We start from the raw sequence: 21,762 nt of genomic DNA, 5'->3' as shown, positions 1-21,762 counted from the left end.
CCTGTATAGTTATTGTGGGGCAGATAGCTGGTGGCTTTTCTCAACAATACGTTTTAACTGAGTGTACATCTAAGGACACACATCCAGGTGAAATATGCACTGGTATCGGTAGGCCCTCTTCGTCCACACCTTCTGCGACAGCGATCAGAGTATAAAAGAAATATAACTTAATATATAAAATAATATAGTATAATGCAATGTGAAAAGAGAAAAGAATGTCCAGCTCTTCAGGCAAAGAAATCACGTTTTTATTTCATCATGCAGACACGAAGAATAACATGATCAGCACTACGCGTTTCAGGTGAAACACTCACCCTTAATCATGATTAAGGGTGAGTGTTTCACCTGAAACGCGTAGTGCTGGTCATGTTATTCTTCGTGTCTGCATGATGAAATAAAGACGTGATTTCTTTGCCTGAAGGGCTGGACATCCTTTTCTCTTTTCACGTTGTACCGGGCTGTGGCAGTGCCTGTCCGTGCTCCAGGACGAAATCGGGATTGAGCTTTCACACGGTGAGCTGATACACACAATTGGATAATGCAATGTAACATTAAACAATAAAAAAATACGACAGCAAATTAGATGAGTTCAAGGACAATAGGGGAGATCGAACACACCACAAGTCCCAGGAGGCTGAGCATGCTGCCACTATAGCCTGAGAGCAGGAGTGGATACAGCATTGGTGCAGCCTGTGGATTGTGTTCTAACGTTGTGGGTGCATTGTAAAAAATTTTTTCCAGCAATAGTGGCACAACCATAGGATTTTGTACTTATCTTGTATGAGTGCACACAGCCTAAGGGGTACTTTGCACACTACGACATCGCAGGTGCGATGTCGGTGGGGGTCATGTCAAAAGTGACGCACTTCCGGTGTCGCTCTCGCCATCGTAGTGTGTAAAGCCTAGATGATACGATTAACGAGCGCAAAAGCGTCGTAATCGTATCATCGGTGTAGCGTCGGCGAAAACCATAATTACCTTGCTGCGACGGTCCGATGTTGTTCCTCGTTCCTGCGGCAGCACACATCGCTGTGTGTGAAGTCACAGGAGCGAGGAACATCTCCTATCTGCGTCCCGCCTGCCAATGCGGAAGGAAAGAGGTGGGCGGGATGTTTACGTCCCGCTCATCTCCGCCCCTCCGCTGCTATTGGCCGCCTGTCGTGTGACGTCGCTATGACGCCGCACGACCTGCCCCCTTAATAAGGAGGCGGATCGCCGGCCAGAGCGACGTTGCAGGACAGGTGAGTGTATGTGAAGCTGGCATAGCGATAATGTTCGCTACGCCAGCTATCACCATGATATCGCATCTGCGATGGGGCAGGGACTATCGCACTCGGCATCGCAGCATCGGCTTGCGATGTCGTAGTGTGCAAAGTACCCCTTAGGCTATATGTGCACGCTGCATCTTTTAAGGCGTTTTTGATACATTTTTTGTGAAGTTGCAGGATGTCAGTTCTTTTTGTGTTTCGAAGGACTGGCAGATCATTTCCTTGTTGACTCGGCTTCAGCGGGGGATTGATCCCTGGTATTTGGCCAGATGCCGGTCCCTATATAAAGTCTATGGGGACTAGAATCCAGCACAAAGGGGTAGGAGCAAGTGCTTCAAACTTACCGGGGCAGCTGTCACACTGCTCCTGCAGCTGCTCATTCACTTCCCAGGCTGCTCATTACCTTCATTGAATATACACTGCTTCCCCCTCCCACCGGTGTCTTTGATTGGATGCAGTCATACGAGCCTCCAAGCTTAGAGACAGCGTGTCTCACGCTTCTAATTACAGACGCTGGTGGGCAGGTCTATAGTGTAAAGTAAAATAAATAAAAATTGGCGTAGGATCCCCCATATTATGATACCCAGAACAGATAAAGCCTGACAGCTGGGGGCTGGTATTCCCCGGCTGGGGATACCCATGGTTATCGGGTGCACCCCCAGCCTAAAATTATCAGCCTGCAGCTGCCCGGAATTGCCGTATCCATTAGATACGATAGTCCCGGCACTTTACCCGGCTGTTCCCTATTGCCCTGGTGTGGTGGCAGTCAGAATAATAAGGGGTTAATGGCATCCCACAGCTGACACTAAGCATTAGATTTGTAATGGGAGGCATTTATGAGACCCCCCATCACTTATTTGTAAGTGAAAAGAAATAAACACAAACACCAAAATATTCTTTATTTGGAATAAAAGACAAAAAACACCTCTTTCCTCACTTTATTAACCCCAAAAACATCCCTGCAGGTCCGACATAATCCACACAAGGTCCCGCGACGCTTCCACTGCTACTACATCTGAAGCTCACAGCGAGCGCCATAGAGCATGACTGCCCGCTGTGAGGTTCAAGCAGAGACTGAGTGAGCAGCGCGATCAGTAGTGACGTCACTCAGGTTAGCCAAGGCCACAGGTGGAGTCCTCCACATGTGACTACAAATCACCTGAGTGACATCACTGCTGACAGCGCGGCTCACTTCAGTCACTGCCTAAACGTCACAATGGGCGGTCATGTTCTATGGCCGCTCGGTGTAAATTCACACGTAGCAGTGCTGGAAGCGTCGTGGGACCTCCTTTAGATTACGTCGGACCTGCAGGGGTGTTTTGGGGATTAATAAAGTGGAGAAAGAGGGTGCTATTTTTGTCTTTTATTTCAAATAAAAGATTTTTTGGGTGTTTGTGTTTATTTACTTTCACATACAGATTAGTAACGGGGGGGCTCTCATAGACACGCGTCACGGCTTCAAACACATGTAGTGCTCATGACTGGTAGTTTGAGATAATGCGTGCTGAGCCGAAATCAGGACTCAGGCGTGATGGCAGCAGAAAGGTGAGCACGACCATCCTCTGTCGCTTCGCATTCATTAGCATGTTACCATGCCCACAGGGGCGTACTAACATGCTAAGGGGCCGACTAGCCAGGGGAAGTCACACCCTCATGACTAGTCTCTGCTGCCTCATTAGCAGCTCATATAGGATCTTTAGAAATACTTTTTCTAAAGATCCCTTTATCTATGCTACTAAATACAGGGACGGTTAGGCAGGGATTCGTAATATACACCCAGAACTGCTCGTGGTTCTGGGTGCATAATGCACCTGACAGGTTTTCTTTAACAAAAACGCGGAAAAAACATGGCAAAACGTCATGCATTGTTTGGGCCACTAGCTGTGTTTTCTGTGACCACAGGAAAAAAGATGCACTCAGAAAATGATGCAACGTGCGCACATAGCCTCAGGAATAATTGGGTACTGTGAATGAGAAGGACCTGTACGGATCCCAAACAGGGGCCCGTAAACAGCACCTACATGGGGGTCCACATACAGCACCTACACGGGGGTCCACATACAGCACCTACACGGGGGTTCACATACAGCGACCTACACAGGGGTCCACATACAGCGACCTACACGGGGGTCCACATACAGCGACCTACACGGGGGTCCACATACAGCGACCTAAACGGGGGTCCACATACAGCGACCTAAACGGGGGTCCACATACAGCGACCTAAACGGGGGTCCACATACAGCGACCTAAACGGGAGTCCATATACAGAGCCTACACGGGGGTCCACATACAGCGACCTAAACAGGGGTCCACATACAGCTCCTACATGGGGGTCCACATATAGCGACCTACCCGGGGGTCCACATACAGCGACCTACACGGGGGTCCACATACAGCGACCTACACGGGGGTCCACATACAGCGACCTACACAGGGGTCCACATACAGCGACCTAAGCGAGGGTCCACATACAGCGACCTAAGCGAGGGTCCACATATAGCGACCTACCCGGGGGTCCACATACAGAGACCTAAACGGGGGTCCACATACAGCGCCTACACGAGGGTCAACATACAGCTCCTACATGGGGGGCCACATACAGCTCCAATACGGGGGCCCTATGGAGCTCCTACACACGTGAGCCTACAAAAATCTCTGATACAGCTCAATATAAGCTCCTATATGGGTCCACATACAGCTCCTACATGGGGGTCCACATACAGCTCGCACACGGGGCCCCACATACACACGGGACCCCTCTTCTTTGAGCTCCAGCTTCCTCAGCTGCTTGGCCTTTCTGTTGCTTCCTCCTCCGGGCCCGCAGGTGTCGCTGTAGCTGCTCGGTAACCGCTCTCTGCTCTCGCTGACAACTGTAGTAAGTGCCCGGCGAATCCAGAACTTTCCTGGCAGAGAGGGTCGGTGTGTGTCCGGTGACGGAGTGTAGCGGGCACAGGTGGGCATATTCTGGCTGTAGCCGGGCACAGGCGGAGATATAGGGGCTGTAGCGGACATAGGTGGGCATACTCGAGCTGTAGTGGGCAGGCACAGGGGGGCAACTGGTGCTGGGAATGTGCACAGGTAGAGATATTGGGGTCGTAGGGGCACAGGTGGGCATATTCTGGCTACAGCCTGGCACGGGCAGAGATATTCTGGCAGTAGTGGATACTGGGGAACATATTTAATCTGTGGTGGGCACAGTTGAGCTGTAGCTGGGCTCAGGCGGAGATATTGGCAATAGTCGGGCACAGACGAGGATATTGGTACTTGTAATCGGGCACAAGGTGAGATATTTGGGCTGTAGCCGGGCCCAGGGTTGAGGTTACGCTCATAGCAGTTGTAGAACTACAGGTCCCAGCATGCAGTGCTTCATTGCTGTGGTTTTCTCTTGTTTACTTTCCTTCCACCTACATTGTTGTTTATGGTTTGTCACCTTGTGTAATAAATGTATAGATGGAGCTGGAATGATAGCAGCGAGGCTTTCATATACGTTAGGAACTAGAACACCCTGCCATCATACTAACAGCGAGCCCAGACAGACCGACACCACGGATACCTGCGGCTGCACAGACTGAAACCATGGATGGGTAGCAGCACATTAGCAAATCCTGACTGACACCAGCAGCAAGAGGGTGACAGACAGCGGTGATAGCTGGCGACTTGGCAGCTGTGATGATTGACGGCTACGCAGCGGCGATGGCTTGGCGCCTGGGGTGGCTGACAGACGGGGGGCGCCTGGGGTGGCTGACAGGCGGGGGGCGCCTGGGGTGGCTGACAGGCGGGGGGCGCCTGGGGTGGCTGACAGTGATGGAAGGACACTAGTGACAGCTGACAGTCTGATGGACAGAAACCATTGATATAATGAGATATGAACGCTTTTGTTTCCATCGTGGTACAGATACATTGAGTGCTCATCCTGGATACACTCTCTACTAATACAGCGACTCCTTCATAAGGGAAAAGTAAGAGAGAAGTGGCCAAGGATGACCACAGGGGTTATATAGTCCAGGTTACAAGGTCATTGAAAATCACTAATAGATGGCAATGGCCTAAAATAAAAAAAAAAAAAAAAGCAATATTGCTCCCGTACAATCTTTGCTGCAGCGGTCACATATCGGCTCTTCACCTCATTGCTGGAGGCCGGTATATAGAGGCCGGTATATAGAGGCTGGTGTGGGCAGAGCAGCAGGAGATTGAGAAGGCTGAGTTCAGATTATATCTGTGATATCCACTAAATGTGTGTGCCGGAAAGCTGCTGATATACGAGCGTAGTATGTCCATACGGTTTCTATAAGACAAATGAGGGCAAAGACTTTCTGTAAGAGTGACTGAAAAATAAAGTCTGGAAAAGAGTAACTGCCTCCACTATTCTATAGCATGGCATCCTCTAAGATAAGGCTACCTTGCATTTAGACACTATGGGGGATGGATGCCATTGCATCTGGTGGAGGCCTCTATACAGTATATGTCTGGAGCTTTTCCCTCGTATATACTGCAAAGAGGCCTAAACCTAATCTGAACAAAGCCCAAGGTCTGTATTACCCAGTCTCTTCTATAGGAACGCTGTTTATAATAACACCCTGGTGTGGCCCACCCCTCTAATCTTTGCTCTGTTTGTGTTCACAGTGTTTGTGTGCTGTAATTGTACAGAATTCGGTGTCAGAGGGATCAGGTACCATGACAGAAGCGGCAGGGTCTCAGGCTGCACAGTGAGTATTTCTGCATTACTTACATAAAAAGGTAATGTCCTGGATACGTCATCAGTGTGAGATCGGTGAGGGTCCGACACCTGACCCCCCCAATGATATCTGCTGCGGCTGGATATAAGTAGTATATGGAGCGTAACGCCACTACCTCATACATTAGTTAGTGGTTGCTGTAGAGTTCTGCTGTTTATCCATCATTCAGGTGAGCGGCAAACCGTTATTGAACACATAAATATATAAGTCCAGATGACATGGTTTGTAGTAAGCTTTGCCACATTTTCCTCCAAGACTCACAAAAGAAATTCCACTCCATTATTGCAGAATCCTGACTAACATGCCCAATTATACAGCAAGTAGTGTTGCGAAGAAGCTATAGCCTTAATCATTAGACCAGGAAAAAGAAAAACACAGGTCAGATTCGCGTGTAAGCTCGCGCAGTTATTTATACTCATAATTATTAATAATAATAATATTCATTTATATAGCGCTATTAATTCCACAACACTTTACATACATTGGTAATACTGTCCCCATTGAGGCTCACAATCTAGAGTCCCTATCTATATGTCATTGCAGTGTGGGAGGAAACCCACGCAAACACAGGGAGAACATACAGACTCCTTGCAGATGTTGTCCTTGGTGGGATTTGAACTCAGGACCCCAGCACTGCAAGACTGCAGTGTTAACATAATTGCAGTATGTATCATTTTATGCCATCGAACCCTTGGTGTGTGTTCACACAGGCAAAATGTATGCTGCACATTTCTTGTGTGTGTTCTGAGTAACAGATAAACAAAAGTTGTTGTTCTCCTTATCAACTGGTCCGATTTAGGCTATGTGTGCACGCTGCTGCGTTTTTTTCTGATCACAAAGATGCAGCCTTTTTGGCCCCAAAAAACACACAAAAACGCACCCACAGGAAAAATGCATGCGTTTTTGTGCTGTTTTTTTTATGCGTTTCAATGCTTTTTTTGCTGCGTTTTTGTCCAATGCATTCAATAGGGGAAAAATGCAGTGAAAAGCACAAAAAGAATTGACATGCTGCAGCTTTGTGGTCACCACGCAGCAGACGCAGCAAAAAAAAACAAACTGCAATGTGCGGACAGCCAAAATAAAATTTCATAGACTTTGCTGGGGAAGGAGATTCATGGAGTCTTGAAACCAAAACTCCACCCAAAAAATGCAGTGTGCGCACATAGCCTAAAGGGTTCTAATTAGAAGCTATTTTCAGCATTAAGACAGTATTTATGCAGGAAATCCTGTGGGTGCTAGCGAGAAAAATGTCCGGGATGTGAAAAATATTGTAGCATAATTTCTCTAGTGACTCGTCAATAGGAACCTAATGCAGATTAGGTCACACAAAATAGTTAATAAATAACATTTCCCACATGTTTACTTTACACCAGCGCAGTTTTTTGAAACATAGTTGTTTTTTTTTGTCAGGATCTTAGAAGGTTTAAGGCCCTGTGCGCATTGGAAAAAGGAATTTTCTTAAGGAAATTCCGCAGGCACTGAAAGATTACCGCACCCAAGGAAAAGAAACGCAAAACAAATGCACCGAAATCCGCATGCGTTTTGGTGCGGTTTTTCCGCGGGTTAGTACATCTGTTTTAATGCAATAAAGCACATTGAAAAAAATAAAGTCATTTCCTTCTGATATAGATAGAGAAATAGATAGATAATGGATAGATATATAGATAATGGATAGATGGATAGATAGATAGAAGGATAGCTAGATAGGATAGATAGATGGATAGTTAATCAATAGATTGATCTGTCTTCTATCAATCAATAGATAGAGTCCCTGTGGGGACACCTCAGTTCTCACGGTCGGTAGTGCGTTCACATTACCGACCGTGAGAAATGACCTGTAATTACCTCTGCAGTCTCGTTACGAGGCTGCATTCAGTACAGTGTGTCAGTCACGGCTGGATGCAATCGTCATGGGACCTGCGTGGATTACGCCGGAGCTGTGTGTTGGGAGGGGTTAATAAAGGGGTGAAAGAGGGGGCTTTTTTGTTATTTTATTTAAAATAAAGGATCTTTCGGTGTGTGTTTATTCACTTTACTTACAGGTTAATCATGAAAGCTGTCTCACAGACGCTGCCATGATTAAGCCTGGACTTAAATGGCAGCGATCTGCTGCCATTTAACTCCTTATTACCTGAATTGCCACCGCATCACGGCAATCTGGAAGAGCCGAGGACACTCCGGGACTGCCGCATAATGGATGCGACAGTCCCGGGGCAGCTGCGGGCTGATATTCTCGGCTGCAGGAGGGGCATTAACCCTGGCCCTCGCCCTCCCCAGCCTGAGAATACCGGGCCGCCGCTGTGTGTTTACCTCGGCTGAACGGTAAAAATACAGCGGAGCCCACGTTTTTTTATTTTTATATGTACGATTCATTTCTATGTGTTTTCTATATGTCTGTGTGTGATGTGTGTGTTTACTATATGTCTGTGTCTCAGCTGTGTGTGTGTGTCTGTGTCTCATCTGTGTGTGTTTATTCTGCTCCGCTTCCTCTTCCTGTCATAATGACATCACTTCCCTGCAAACCGCAGGCAGTGATGAACATTATGTCCCGAAAAACGTGGAATAACGCGGGAATAACGCAGGAAAACGCAATGAACCGCACAGAATTTGCTACCTGTGTTATTCCCTGCGGGATTTCACGATTACATGGCAGTCAATGGGGTGAAATCCCGCAGCGACGTGCGGAAAAGAAGTGACATGCAATTGTTTTTGCTGTGGGAATCCCGCAGCAAAACATGCAGCTGTCAAAAGCCGCCCAGTGCACACAGCATTTTTTTCCCCATAGGATTTGCTGGTGAATCACTGCAGAGATGTTATGAACATTTTCTGCAGCGAAACATGCAGCGAAACCGCTGGAAATCCGCGGCAAAAATCGGAAAGTGCGCACATAGCCTAAAAGCTAATCAGCAATTTCTCATTTTTTCCAACAAAATTTACACACATTTGAAGTGACTTGCAGAGGCCTATGTGACAGAAAGTTCCCAAAAGTGACACCATTCTAAAAACTGCACCCCTCACAATACTCAAAACCACATCCAAGAAGTTTATTAACCCTTCAGGTGCTTCACAGGAATTAATGCAATGTGGAAGAAAAAGAATAAATATATGTGCTAGAACAGCAGAAATCCCCTCAAGTGACCACATTTGGAAATTACACCCCTTCTAGGAGTTCATGTATGGGTGTAGTGACAAATCTGACCTTGGAAAACATCCAAGGAGTCAAGCGCAGTGAATTTAGCAAAAATTAAAAATTGCAAATAGGCCTTTGTAGTGCACAGTACATTGTGCCCAGCTCAGGCTTCTGGAGACACACACCGCATAAATAAATTCCAAACGTGGACGTTATTTTTAGGCACATTGTGGTGCTCAGAAGGAAGGGGGGTATTTGGATTTGGGAGTGCACATTTTGCTGGATTACTTTTTTGAAGGGGGAGCCATAGCACTTTTCCAGAGCCTTAGTGCTACCATTAATGTGGAAGCCCCCTAACTTTCCTTTAATGGATGAAGGCCCTGAGTAGGGACTTATGTTTTTGTGGGTTGAGTTGAATGCTATTCGATGGCAATTTGGGGTACAGAACATTTTTGGATCAGTTAATATTTATCCTGTGTTCTATGCGGAGCACTTACATGAGGGTTTCCATCTACATCTCTTAAATACGTGATTCAGGTGAAATACCCAACCGATCCATTTGCTATAATGAGGCACCAGAGTTAGGTTGGTTTCAGATCAGCGTTTTTCTGCCGCACTCCAAGATCCGGCATAAGGGCAGTACAGTACAATACAGTTCACAGACAGTGCGGCAAGCCCTGTCACATGCTCCGGTCACATGACCGCATGTGCCCAGAGCTTGCCAGTGAACTGTATTGTACTGTACTGCCCTTGTGCCGGATCTTGGAGTGCGGCCGGAAAACGCTGATGTGAAACCACCCTTACTCTGGACTCCGTTTAGCCTCTGTTCAGCAGTGTCCTTCCTTTCAAAGGTGAACAAAACTGTTGTTGACCGCAGTTTTGTGCACATTGTAAAAGACATGCAAACATATGGACACTGCTGGACCCCAGGCCAGATGGGAGTTCAAAGTGACTGTCTGCCTCACTACAGTGAATTTACTTTTGGAAATTTGGTCTGAATTGTGTTTTCAGATATATAGGCAAGAGTCACACTTGTGAGAGACTCGCATCACATCATCTGTCACGGCTGCACGCTCTGCTGACAGGAGCCGGTTGGCTGCGTGTATTTCTATGCAGCTGAGACGCTCCTGTCCGGAGAGTGTGCGGTTGTTCCTTGTGATGTGATGCGAGTCTCTCGCAAGTGTGACTCCGACCTTACACACAACCCCATTGTAAGCACTCAGTGTAGAAAGCAGGATAAATATGACCCACGTCATACAACGATCTTTGGGAGTCATAGTAAACAAATCAAAACAGAAGTTCAAAAATTGGGCTTTAATACTATATTTGATGCTGTTCACCTTGCAGTATAAGTGATTAGGCATCTTTATTCCTCAGGTCAGTACGATTACAGTGATGCCAGGATTATGTTTGGCGACTATCACTCTAAATACTTTTTTTTACAAAATAAAGGTTTTTTTTATGCCACAGAATTTTGAAGAGTATGTGTTTTTATTTTTCTGCCAACAGTCATTTAAGGGCTTGTTTTTTGCAAGATGAGTTGCAATTTTTATTGGTACTATTTTGGGCCACATAATTTTTATCGCTTTTTATTCCTCTTTTTGTGAGACTGAATCAATAAGAATCCCAGTAATTCTGGATTTTTTTTCCCGCACTCTATGTCGTAAAAGTAATAAGACCTCTTTATTCTTCTGGTCAGTATGATGACAGCGATATCACATATATAATTATATAGTGGTTTTTTTTTTGTTTTGTTTTTTTTTTTTAAATGTTGCTGCTTTTGGGCTATTTGCGCATGCTTAGTATTTGGTGCAGAAATTTTCTACAACAAATCTGTATTTTCTGGCAGAAAAACGCACAAAAACGAGGTGCGCTTTTGCCGCTTTTTGTACCATGCGTTTTTATTTGTCATGAAATCAATGAGTGAAAGGGCTGGGCTGAAAAACTCAGAGAAAAATGCACCAAGAATTGACATGCTGCAGATTATTTTTTGCACCACATCTGCAAGTTAGAAATAAGCAACATGTGCACAACATCATTGACTTTCATAGCATAAGGATAGGCATGCGAAACTGCACCCAAAAAAACACAAAAAATGCAGAGAAACATTTTTTTTTTTTTTTGCATGGTTGTATTTTGAGAGCTATAGCTTTTTTATTTCTTCGCTGATGGAGCTGCATGACACTGTTTATTGTGAGACAAAATGAAGTTTTCAGCAATACCATTTTTAATTTACATGCAACTTTTTGATCACGTTTTATTTCACTTTTTGTAGTGGGATGATGAAAAAGCATAGGTTTCTTTTTTTGCAGTGTTCACTGGAGAGGTGAAATAGTGAGACACTTCTCGAAATCAGGAATCGGCGATACGAAATACGTGTACCTGATTTGTATTTATTTATTTTTTAAATAAATGTCTTTTTGGGGTATAATTTTGTTTTAGTTTGTTTTTGTTCTTTATTTTGTGACATTTTTGCAATTCTCCCCTCCCCCCCCCATATGGGACTTTTATGTTTATTACTTTGATCACTGGTCTAAGTCATTGCAATGCATTGCAATGGCATGGTCATTACTTTGGCATGGTCATTACTTTGGCATGGTCTAAGTGGCTTGCCTAAGTGGCAGACCCGGTGGTGGTCATGATGACCACGGGTTGCGATGGCAACGATCAGTTCCTTGTGATCATGTCGTGGGAGTCCTGATCGCTTGGGAGAGGGAGCACAATTCTTAGCAAACTGTGGTAAAATCGGTAGGTTGGACATGTTTTGGATGTGAGAATTTTCTGTATGCCTACAGCATTAGTATATCTTAAAGGAACCCTGCCACATCTCCAAACTCTATTCACCTGCAGATATGCAGTTAATCTGCAGGTTAGTAGAGTTCTAAATCTGCCCAGCTGTTGCACTGAGACCCCGGCTACATAGCAGGTAATGAACTTTACTCCTTCTGGCAGTCTCCTGCTTTCAGTCCTAGAGGTGCAACTGATCAAAGCTGATTTCAGGCAAGTGTTAGTTTGTATTGGCATCATGATTACGGGTGGATGCACACCAAACACGCATTGATGCATACTTTACCATAGCATTTTACTTTTCAATACTTGATGTCCCTGTATAAAAAAAATTTCAAGCAATAAAGAAAAGGTTGTTCATTTGAGCTGGACAGTCTTGTCTCACTAACCACTTACCTGCTATACTTTAGACATCATGCATGATGTAAAGCTGTGTACCTGGAGCACGTAATTGTGGGCACTTTGTGTGCCACGTATGCATCTGTAGTCTCCCCTAGAAGAATGCAAGGCTCTGTCTGTGTCAGGAATCTGGACGCTATCTGGACTCAATTCGTCTGATTGATGGGAATTGTTCACACCCTCTTTTTCTACATGTCCCAAGAAAAAGTCTTAAGGGGGATTTACACGGTAGCGATATCGCTAGCAATTTGTAGCGATAGCGAGTGTGTAAGTACCTGCCCCCGTCGCGCACGCGATTGTTTGTGATCGCTGCCATAGCGAACATTATCGCTACGACAGCGTCACACATACTTACCTGGTCGGCGGCATCACTGTGACTGCCGAACAATCCCTCCTTCAAGGGGGAGGGACGTTCGGCATCACAGCGACGTCACCGCAACGTCACTAAGCGACCGGCCAATCAAAGCGGAGGGGCGGAGATGAGCAGGACGTAACATCCCGCCTACCTCCTTCCTTCCGCATTGTGGCCGGCGGCAGGTAAGGAGACGTTCCTCGCTCCTGCGGTGTCACACATAGTGATGTGTGCTGCCGCATGAGCGATGAACCACCTGGATAAACAACCCTTACCGATTTTTTTTTTGAGTTTGGGACGACCTCTCCATGGTGAACGATTTTCACCATTTTTGAGGTCGCTTAAGGTCACTGGTCAGTGTCACACGCTGCAATATCGTTAATGATGCCGGATGTGCGTCACTAACAACTTGACCCCGACGACCAAACATTAACGATATCGTAGCGTGTAAAGCCCCCTTTAGGCTATTATGCGCACTTGCGTCGTCGTACTTGCAGTTCAAAGCACATATTTTGGCAGAAATTGCTTTTGCCAAAGTTGCTTTTGACCATCAAAACGCGGTAAATATGCGTGCGTATTTACCGCGTTTTAGATGCGTTTTTAGCGCTTTTTACTTGCTTTTTCATTGCCTAAAGTCAGATGCGTTTTGAACACAAAGACACAAAAAAATAAAGTTTTAACATACAAACAATATGAAAAAAGGGGGAAAAAAAAGAAGACCTATAATTATTTAAATCATAACAAAAATAGTTATATTTAATGAAATTATAGCAGTTTTATACTATTTTTGCCAAAAATATCAATAATTAAATTTCTTTATTTTAATTCTCGGACTATGTGTGTGTGTGTGTGTGTGCAAAGGGACATATTATTCCATTATTTTGATGTCAGAAAAGCATGCGTTTTGGTAGTCCAAAACGCATTGTTTCTGCAGCTAAAAAGCAGGTAAAACGCTGGAATTTTGATGTTTCTTGCTTTTTGCTACTTTTCATTACTTCAATGTTAGCAAAACCAGGGCTGTGGAGTCGGTAAGCCAAACCTTCGACTCCGACTCCTCAAATTCTCTTGCACCGACTCCGACTCCGGCTCCGGCTCCGACTCCTACATATATTGCTTATAGTTAGGTGAAAAATTTATTGTAGTACATGAATATGTGTATGTGAACATCAGACATTTAATAATTTTTATGATACAATAATCAAGATATTTGGATAGAACATAAAATATATTTATTGGAATACAACTTTAGAACACAAAAAACTGTAATAAATTGTAAATATGTAATACACTATGTAATATACAGTAGATTACATATATATCTTGTGTGTGTATATACACTGTATATATATATATATATATATATATATATATATATATATATATATATATATATATATATATATATATATATATATATATATATTATATATATATTACCTATTTACAATTTATTAGTTTTTTGTGTTCTAAAGTTGTATTCCAATAAATATTTTATGTTCTATCCAAATATCTTGATTATTGTATCAAAAAACAATTAAATGTCTGATGTTCACATTGTACTACAATAAATTTTTCACTTAAATATAAGCATTATACTAAATGTTATTATTTAGTAAAATATTCAGCACATTCTGCATTGCACTCCTGTCCCCAATTTATTATATATTTCTTTGTCGCTCCATTGGGAGACCCAGACAATTGGGTGTATAGCTACTGCCTCCGGAGGCCACACAAAGTATTACACTCAAAAGTGTAAGGCCCCTCCCCTTCTGGCTATACACCCCCAGTGGGATCACTGGCTCACCAGTTTTGTGCTTTGTGCGAAGGAGGTCAGACATCCACGCATAGCTCCACTGTTTAGTCAGCAGCAGCTGCTGACTATGTCGGATGGAAGAAAAGAGGGCCCATACTAGGGCCCCCAGCATGCTCCCTTCTCACCCCACTTTTGTCGGCGGTGTTTGTTAAGGTTGAGGTACCCATTGCGGGTACGGAGGCTGGAGCCCACATGCTGCTTTCCTTCCCCATCCCCATGAAGGGCTCTGGGGAAGTGGGATCTTACCGGTCTCCAGGCACTGAGGCCGTGCTCCATCCACAGCTCCTGGGAATCTGCTGGACATGGAGCGGAGTATCCTCAGGGACATGGCCCTGCTACGTTGAGGTACTCTGTGTCCCTGTGGGGACCGCGCACGGTCACACGGCAGCATTGCTGGGTGTGTTAGTGCGCCAGGGACGGCGGCGCTGCCCGCACTAGTGCCATCGCACACTACAGCTTGCTGGGTGTGTTAGTGTATTAGGGGACTACCGCGCTAACCGCCGTTGCCATTTTTATTTCGGGCGCGGCTGGGACTTGTGGTGCGCCGGGGACTTCCGCGCCGACCAAGGCTTATATGCCGGCCGCGCTTATCACTCGAGTCCCCGGCTTGCGCGGCCTAGTCTCACTTCGTTTCCGCCCACAGACCTGCCAGTCAGGGTAGGGGCGTGACGCTGCACAGCACGGCAGCGCTGAGAGCTGGAGTATGCTTTGCATACTCCACCCCTCTCACTGTGTGCACTGTGAAACCGGCAGCGCTGAGAGCTGGAGTATGCTTTGCATACTCCACCCCTCTCACTGTGTACGCTGTGAAGCCGGATTCCCGCATTTTCTCAGGCACGCCCACGGCTTCCTCCTCTACACAGGACGCCGGCAGCCATTCTTGTCAGTGTTTTCTGTAGCGACAGAAGAGACAAGTTTAGGAATCCCTGGCAGGGATTCGGATAGTCACACAACCGCTGTGACCAGGCGTTAAGCAGCACCTGTGGGGCTGACTCCACTAGTGCCGAAGTGCACATATACATATATGCTTATTCACTATGCATTGCACTATTTAGCTGCATTTTTGTATATACCCTCCTTGATTGTGCGGAGGACATAACAGCATATTGTCTGTGTAAAACAGAGGTGCAGAAGCACATGTTTTCTATGCAGCCGGTACAGCATGTACGGCTATATGGCCGGCAGTGTACATAGACCCCCATTGTATACTACGGAGTCTCTGCTAATCGTCCAGGACATGGGGACGGAGCCTGCAGTATTTACTGACAGATTTTCTGAGACTATGGCTATGATACTAGAAGCCTTGCAGTCCAGACAAGTCTCTCAAATCCATGGCCACTGTTCATTCATTATCCATGGTCCCCCTCAGTGGGAACAACTTTGAGCTCCGAGGGTGTCATGTGCTTCCCAGAGTGACGGCTCTGACACGGACGACAGTCCCAGACAGCCTGAGAGGCTCACTATGAGCGGCCCTCGACTTCATCGCACTAGTCAGGGTCCCAGCAAGCGGACTCTCTGTGTGATGTGGCGGAGGTAGCGGCTCAAGATCTAATCCTGAGACCGCTCTCAATCTGGATACACCTGATGGTGACGCCATAGTCAATAATCTCATAGCGTCCATCAATAGAATGTTAGTTATTTCTCCCCCAGCTCCTCCAGTGGAAGAGTCAGCTTCATAGCAGGAGAAATTCCATTCACGTATCCCAAGCGTAAATTAAATACTTTCCTTGACCACCCTGACTTTACACAGGCAGTCCAGGAACACCACGCTTATCCAGTTAAGCGCGTCTCCAAACGGCTGAGGATACACGTTATCCCTACCCCCTGACGTGGGCAATGGCTGGACCCAGTGTCCCAAGGGGCATCCTCCAATCTCCAGCTTGCAGCTAGATCCATAGTTGCAGTGGAAGATGGGGCTGCACTTAAAGATGCCACTGACAGACAGAGGGATCTCTGGTCGAAATCCATCTATGATGCTATCGGCGCGCTGTTAGCTCCAGCATTCGCAGCCGTAGAGGCACTCCAAGCTACTTCAGCTTGTCTTACACAGATGGACACGGTCACACGTACATCTGTTCCGCAAGTGTCATCCTTAACCGCTCAAATGTCTGCATTTGCGTCTTATGCGATTAATGCTGTCCTAGACTCTACGACCCGTACGGCAGTGGCGTCCGCTAACTCCGTGGTTTTACGCAGGGCCTGGGTGTTAACTGAATGGAAGGCAGATTCTGCTTCCAAAAAAGGGCTTAACCAGTTTGCCTTGTTCTGCTGACCGACTGTTTAGTGTGCGTGAGATGTAATCATTAAACAGTTCAAGAGTAAGGATTCTTCCTTACCTCAGCCCAGACAAAACAAACCCCAACATACCAAGGGACAGTCGGGGTTTTCGGTCTTTTCAAGGCTCGGGCAGGTCCCATTTCTCCTCGTCCAAAGAGGACTCAAAAGGATCAGAAGACCTCAGTTTCTTGGCGGGCTCAGTCACGCCCAAAAAAGACAGCCTGAAAACCCGCTTCCAAGAGGCTTCCTCATGACTTGCGGCCTCCTCTCTCCGCATCCTCGGTCGGTAGCAGGCTCTCCCGCCTTGGCGATATTTGGCTGTCACAGGTCAAAGACCGCTGGGTGAGAGACATTCTGTCTCACGGGTACAGGATAGAGTTCAGTTCTCGTCCTCCAACTCAATTCTTCAGAACTTCTCCACCTCCCGACCGAGCCGATGCTCTTCTGCAGGCGGTGGGCACTCTAAAGGCACAACGAGTGGTGACCCCCGTTCCTCTTCAGGAACAAGGTCACGGTTTTTACTCCGAATTATTTGCGGTGCCAAGAAAGGACGAGTATTTCCGTCCCGTTCTGGATCTAACACGGCTCAACCAGCTCGTGAACACCAGGCGGTTCCGGATGTAATCCCCCCGCTCCGTCATCGCCTCAATGTTTCAAGGAAATTTCCTAACATCGATAGACGTCAAGGATGCTTATCCCCACGTGCCGATTGATCCAGAGCTCCAGCGTTTCTGCGCTTTGTTATAAGACGCGAACACCTTCAGTTCGTAACTCTGCCTTCCGGCTGGCGATAGCCCCACGGGCCTTCGCTAAGGTCATGGCAGCAGTAGTACCAGTCCTGCAATCTCAAGGTCACTCTGTGATCCCGTATTTGGGAGATCTACTTGTCAAGGCACCCTCTTAAGGAACATGCCAACACAGCCGAACGTTGCGCTGGAGACTCTCCAGAGTTTCGGGTGGATCATCAACTTTTCAAAGTCAGATCCGACCCCGGGCCAATCACTAACATATCTAGGCATGGAGTTTCATACTCTCTCAGCGATAGTGAAGCTTCCGCTAGACAAACAGCGTTCACTACAGACAAGGCTGCAATCTCTCCTTAGGATCAGTCGCACACATTGAGACGCCTCATGCACTTCTCACGTAAAATGGTAGCAATGGCGGCAGTCCTTTTCGCGCAGTTTCATCTGCGTCCACTACAATGGGACATTCTCCGCCAATGAGACGGGAGGTCGACGCCCATCGACAGAGACGTCTCCCTTTCTCAGGCGGCCAAAGAATCTCTACGGTGGTGGCTTCTTCCAACCTCATGGTCAGAAAAAAGGTCCTTCCTACCCCCATCCTGGGCGGTAGTTCCGACAGGCACGAGTCTATAAGAGTGGGGAGCAGTTTTTCTCTACCACAGGGCTCAAGATACGTGGATTCAGCAAGAGTCCACCCTTCAGATCAATGTTCTGGGAATCAGAGCAGTATATCTTGTCCTACAAGCCTTCCAGCAGTGGCTGAAAAGCAAGCACATCCGAATTCAGTCGGATATCTCCACAGCGGTGGCATACATCAACCACCACGGAAGAACACGCAGCCGGCAAGCCTTCCAGGAAGCCGGCGGATTCTGACGTGGGTGGAAGACACGGCATCCACCATATCCGCAGTTCACATCCCAGGCGTGGTAAACTAGGAAGCAGACTTCCTCAGTCGCCAGGGTATGGACGCAGGGGAATAGTTTCTTCACCCGGACGGGTTTCAGGAGATCTGTCGCCGCTGCGGGATGCCGGATGTCGACATAATGGCGTCACGGCACAACAACATTGTCCCGGCTTCATAGCACAGTCTCACGATCATCGAGCTCTGGCGGCGGACGCCTCAGTTCAACATTGGTCGCAGTCCCGGCTACCTTATGTGTCCCACCTCTGGCATTGTTGCCCAGAGTGCTGCGCAAGATCAAGTCCGACTGTCGCCGCGCCATCCTCGTCGCTCCAGATTGGCCGAGGAGGTCGGGGTTCCCGGATCTGTGGTACCTCACGGTAGGCCAACCGTGGGCACTACCAGACCGACCAGACTTGCTGTTTCAAGGGCCCTTTTTTCCATCTGAACTCTGCGGCCCTGAACATGACGGTGTAGCCATTGAGTCCTGGATCCTAGCGTCTTCAGGATTATCTCAGGAGTGGTTGTCACCATGACGCAGGCCAAGAAACCAACGTCCGCCAGGATCTACCACAGATCGTGGAAGATATTCTTATCTTGGTGCTCTGCTCAAGGAGTTTCTCCCTGGCCATTTGCATCGCCTATTTTTCCTTCCTTCCTACAATCTTGGTTGGAAAATGGTTAGTCGCTCAGCTCCCTTAAAGGACAAGTCTCAGCGCTATCTGTATTTTTTCAGAAACGCCTAGCCGACTTCCGCAGGTACGCACGTTCCTGCAGGGAGTTTGTCTTCTCATCACTCCGTACAAGCGGCCGTTAGAGCTCTGGAGTCTGAACAAGGTTCTAATGACTCTCTTGAAGCCGCCTTTCGAGCCTTTGAAAGTTGTTTCCCTTTTCCGTCTTTCACAGAAAGTGGCCTTTCTAGTAGCGGTCACGTCTCTTCAGAGAGTGTCCGAGCTAGCAGCGCTGTCATGCAAATCTACATTCCTGGTCTTCACCAGGACAAGGGGGTTCGGCGTCCGATTCCGGACTTTCTCCCTAAGGTGGTATCCCACTTTCATCTCAATCAAGATATCACCTTACCTTCTTTGTGTCCTCATCCAGTCCATCAATTGGAAAAGGATTTGCATCTGTTGGATCTGGTGAGAGCACTCAGGATCTACATTCCCGCACGGCGCTCCTGTGCCGCCCGGATGCACTTTTTGTCCTTGTCGCTGGTCAGCGTAAAGGGTCGCAAGCTTCCAAATCCACCCTGACTCGGTGGATCAAGGAACCAATTCTTGAAACCTACCGTTCTGCTAGGCTCCCGGTTCCCTCAGGGCTGAATGCCCATTCTACCAGAGCCGTGGGTGCGTCTTGGGCATTACGGCACCAGGCTACGGCTCAGCAGGTGTGCCAGGCACCTACCTGGTCGAGTCTGCACACTTTTACCAAGCATTATCAGGTGCATACCTACGCTTCGGCAGACGCCAGCCTAGGTAGACAAGTCCTTCAGGCGGCGGTTGCCCACCTGTACGAAAGGGCTGTTTTGACGGCCCTACCACGAGGTATTCTTTTACCCACCCAGGGACTGCTTTTGGACGTCCCAATTGTCTGGGTCTCCCAATGGAGCGACAAAGAAGAAGGGAATTTTGTATACTTACCGTAAATTCCTTTTCTTCTAGCTCCAATTGGGAGACCCAGCACCCGCCCTGTTTTCTTAGGGTTGTTTTCGGTACACATGTTGTTCATGTGAATGGTTGCAGTTCTCCGATGTTTCTTCGGATTGAATTGGTCTTTAAACCAGTTATTGGCTTTCCTCCTTCTTGCTTTTGCACTAAACTGGTGAGCCAGTGATCCCACTGGGGGTGTATAGCCAGAAGGGGAGGGGCCTTACACTTTTGAGTGTAATACTTTGTGTGGCCTCCGGAGGCAGTAGCTATACACCCAATTGTCTGGGTCTCCCAATTGGAGCTAGAAGAAAAGGAATTTACGGTAAGTATACAAAATTCCCTTCTTTAGGAGTCGGAGTCGGTGCATTTTATACCGACTCCGACTCCACCAAAATGAGCTCCGACTCCGACTCCACGACTCCGACTCCGACTCCACAGCCCTGAGCAAAACGCAGCCCAAATGGCAAAAACAATTACATGCTGCTTCTTTGAAAGCAGGGCTGTGGAGTCGGTAAGCCAAACCTTCGACTCCGACTCCGACTCCTCAAATTCTCTTGCACCGACTCCGACTCCGGCTCCGACTCCGGCTCCGACTCCGACTCCTACATATATTGCTTATAGTTAGGTGAAAAATTTATTGTAGTACATGAATATGTGTATGTGAACATCAGACATTTAATAATTTTTATGATACAATAATCAAGATATTTGGATAGAACATAAAATATATTTATTGGAATACAACTTTAGAACACAAAAAACTGTAATAAATTGTAAATATGTAATACACTATGTAATATACAGTAGATTACATATATATCTTGTGTGTGTGTATATACACTGTATATATATATATATTATATATATTACATATTTACAATTTATTAGTTTTTTTGTGTTCTAAAGTTGTATTCCAATAAATATTTTATGTTCTATCCAAATATCTTGATTATTGTATCATAAAAACAATTAAATGTCTGATGTTCACATTGTACTACAATAAATTTTTCACTTAAATATAAGCATACTAAATGTTGTTATTTAGTAAAATATTCAGCACATTCTGCATTGCACTCCTGTCCCCAATTTATTATATATTTTAGGAGTCGGAGTCGGTGCATTTCATACCGACTCCGACTCCGACTCCGACTCCACCAAAATGAGCTCCGACTCCGACTCCGACTCCATGACTCCGACTCCGACTCCACAGCCCTGTTTGAAAGCATGTTTTTTGCCACAAATTATGCAAATTAAACGCTGCATTTGGAAACGCAAAGTGCGGACAGAAAATCCCCATTTTCCATAGACTTTGCCGGAAAATCAAAACGCATGCCTTTTGGCATGAAAAAGGTGCATCTCAAAACGGACCTAAAAAGCACCTGAAACGTAGGTGGAAACGGAAAATGCGCACATAGCCTTAGCTGTTTGTGAATGCCAAAATGGCAAGTGTCATTAACCGAGACAGTACGCACTAGCATAACTTTGTTTTTTCATGATATATGGAAGCGTAGCATAGTAGAGATTGTCTTGGTGGTAAATTACAGATCCATATAAATATGATTTAATATATATAATATATATATATATATATATATATATATATATATATATATATATATATATATATATATATATATATAATTATCCATCAAGGTGTTGACTCTAAATGAGCCCTATGGTAACAAGATATTTGCAGCAGATCTC

The 21,762-nt window shown here is 46.2% G+C and overlaps 1 protein-coding gene across 2 annotated transcripts in view; it reads left to right on the top strand.

Moving 5' to 3' along the window:
* Window positions 1-4,123: 4,123 nt before the first annotated feature.
* SUGT1 (SGT1 assembly cochaperone of MIS12 kinetochore complex) overlaps window positions 4,124-21,762 on the top strand; it is a 238,643-nt gene continuing 221,004 nt past the window's right edge. Inside the window, exons 1-2 of one of the 2 annotated variants that reach the window (XM_075336843.1) lie at window positions 4,124-4,146; window positions 5,895-5,977. In XM_075336843.1, the coding sequence (XP_075192958.1) occupies window positions 5,946-5,977 (32 nt within the window). In that variant the 5' untranslated portion in view covers window positions 4,124-4,146; window positions 5,895-5,945. Of the gene's footprint in view, window positions 4,225-5,894; window positions 5,978-21,762 lie in introns of both variants that reach the window. The other variant, XM_075336842.1, reaches the window with a different exon arrangement.

This window comes from Anomaloglossus baeobatrachus, chromosome 2 (assembly GCF_048569485.1).
Source record: "Anomaloglossus baeobatrachus isolate aAnoBae1 chromosome 2, aAnoBae1.hap1, whole genome shotgun sequence".
In the NCBI taxonomy this organism is placed as follows: domain Eukaryota; kingdom Metazoa; phylum Chordata; class Amphibia; order Anura; family Aromobatidae; genus Anomaloglossus; species Anomaloglossus baeobatrachus.
The sequence above is the reverse complement of the archived record's forward strand: the minus strand, read 5'-3'. Positions and strand labels throughout refer to the sequence as shown.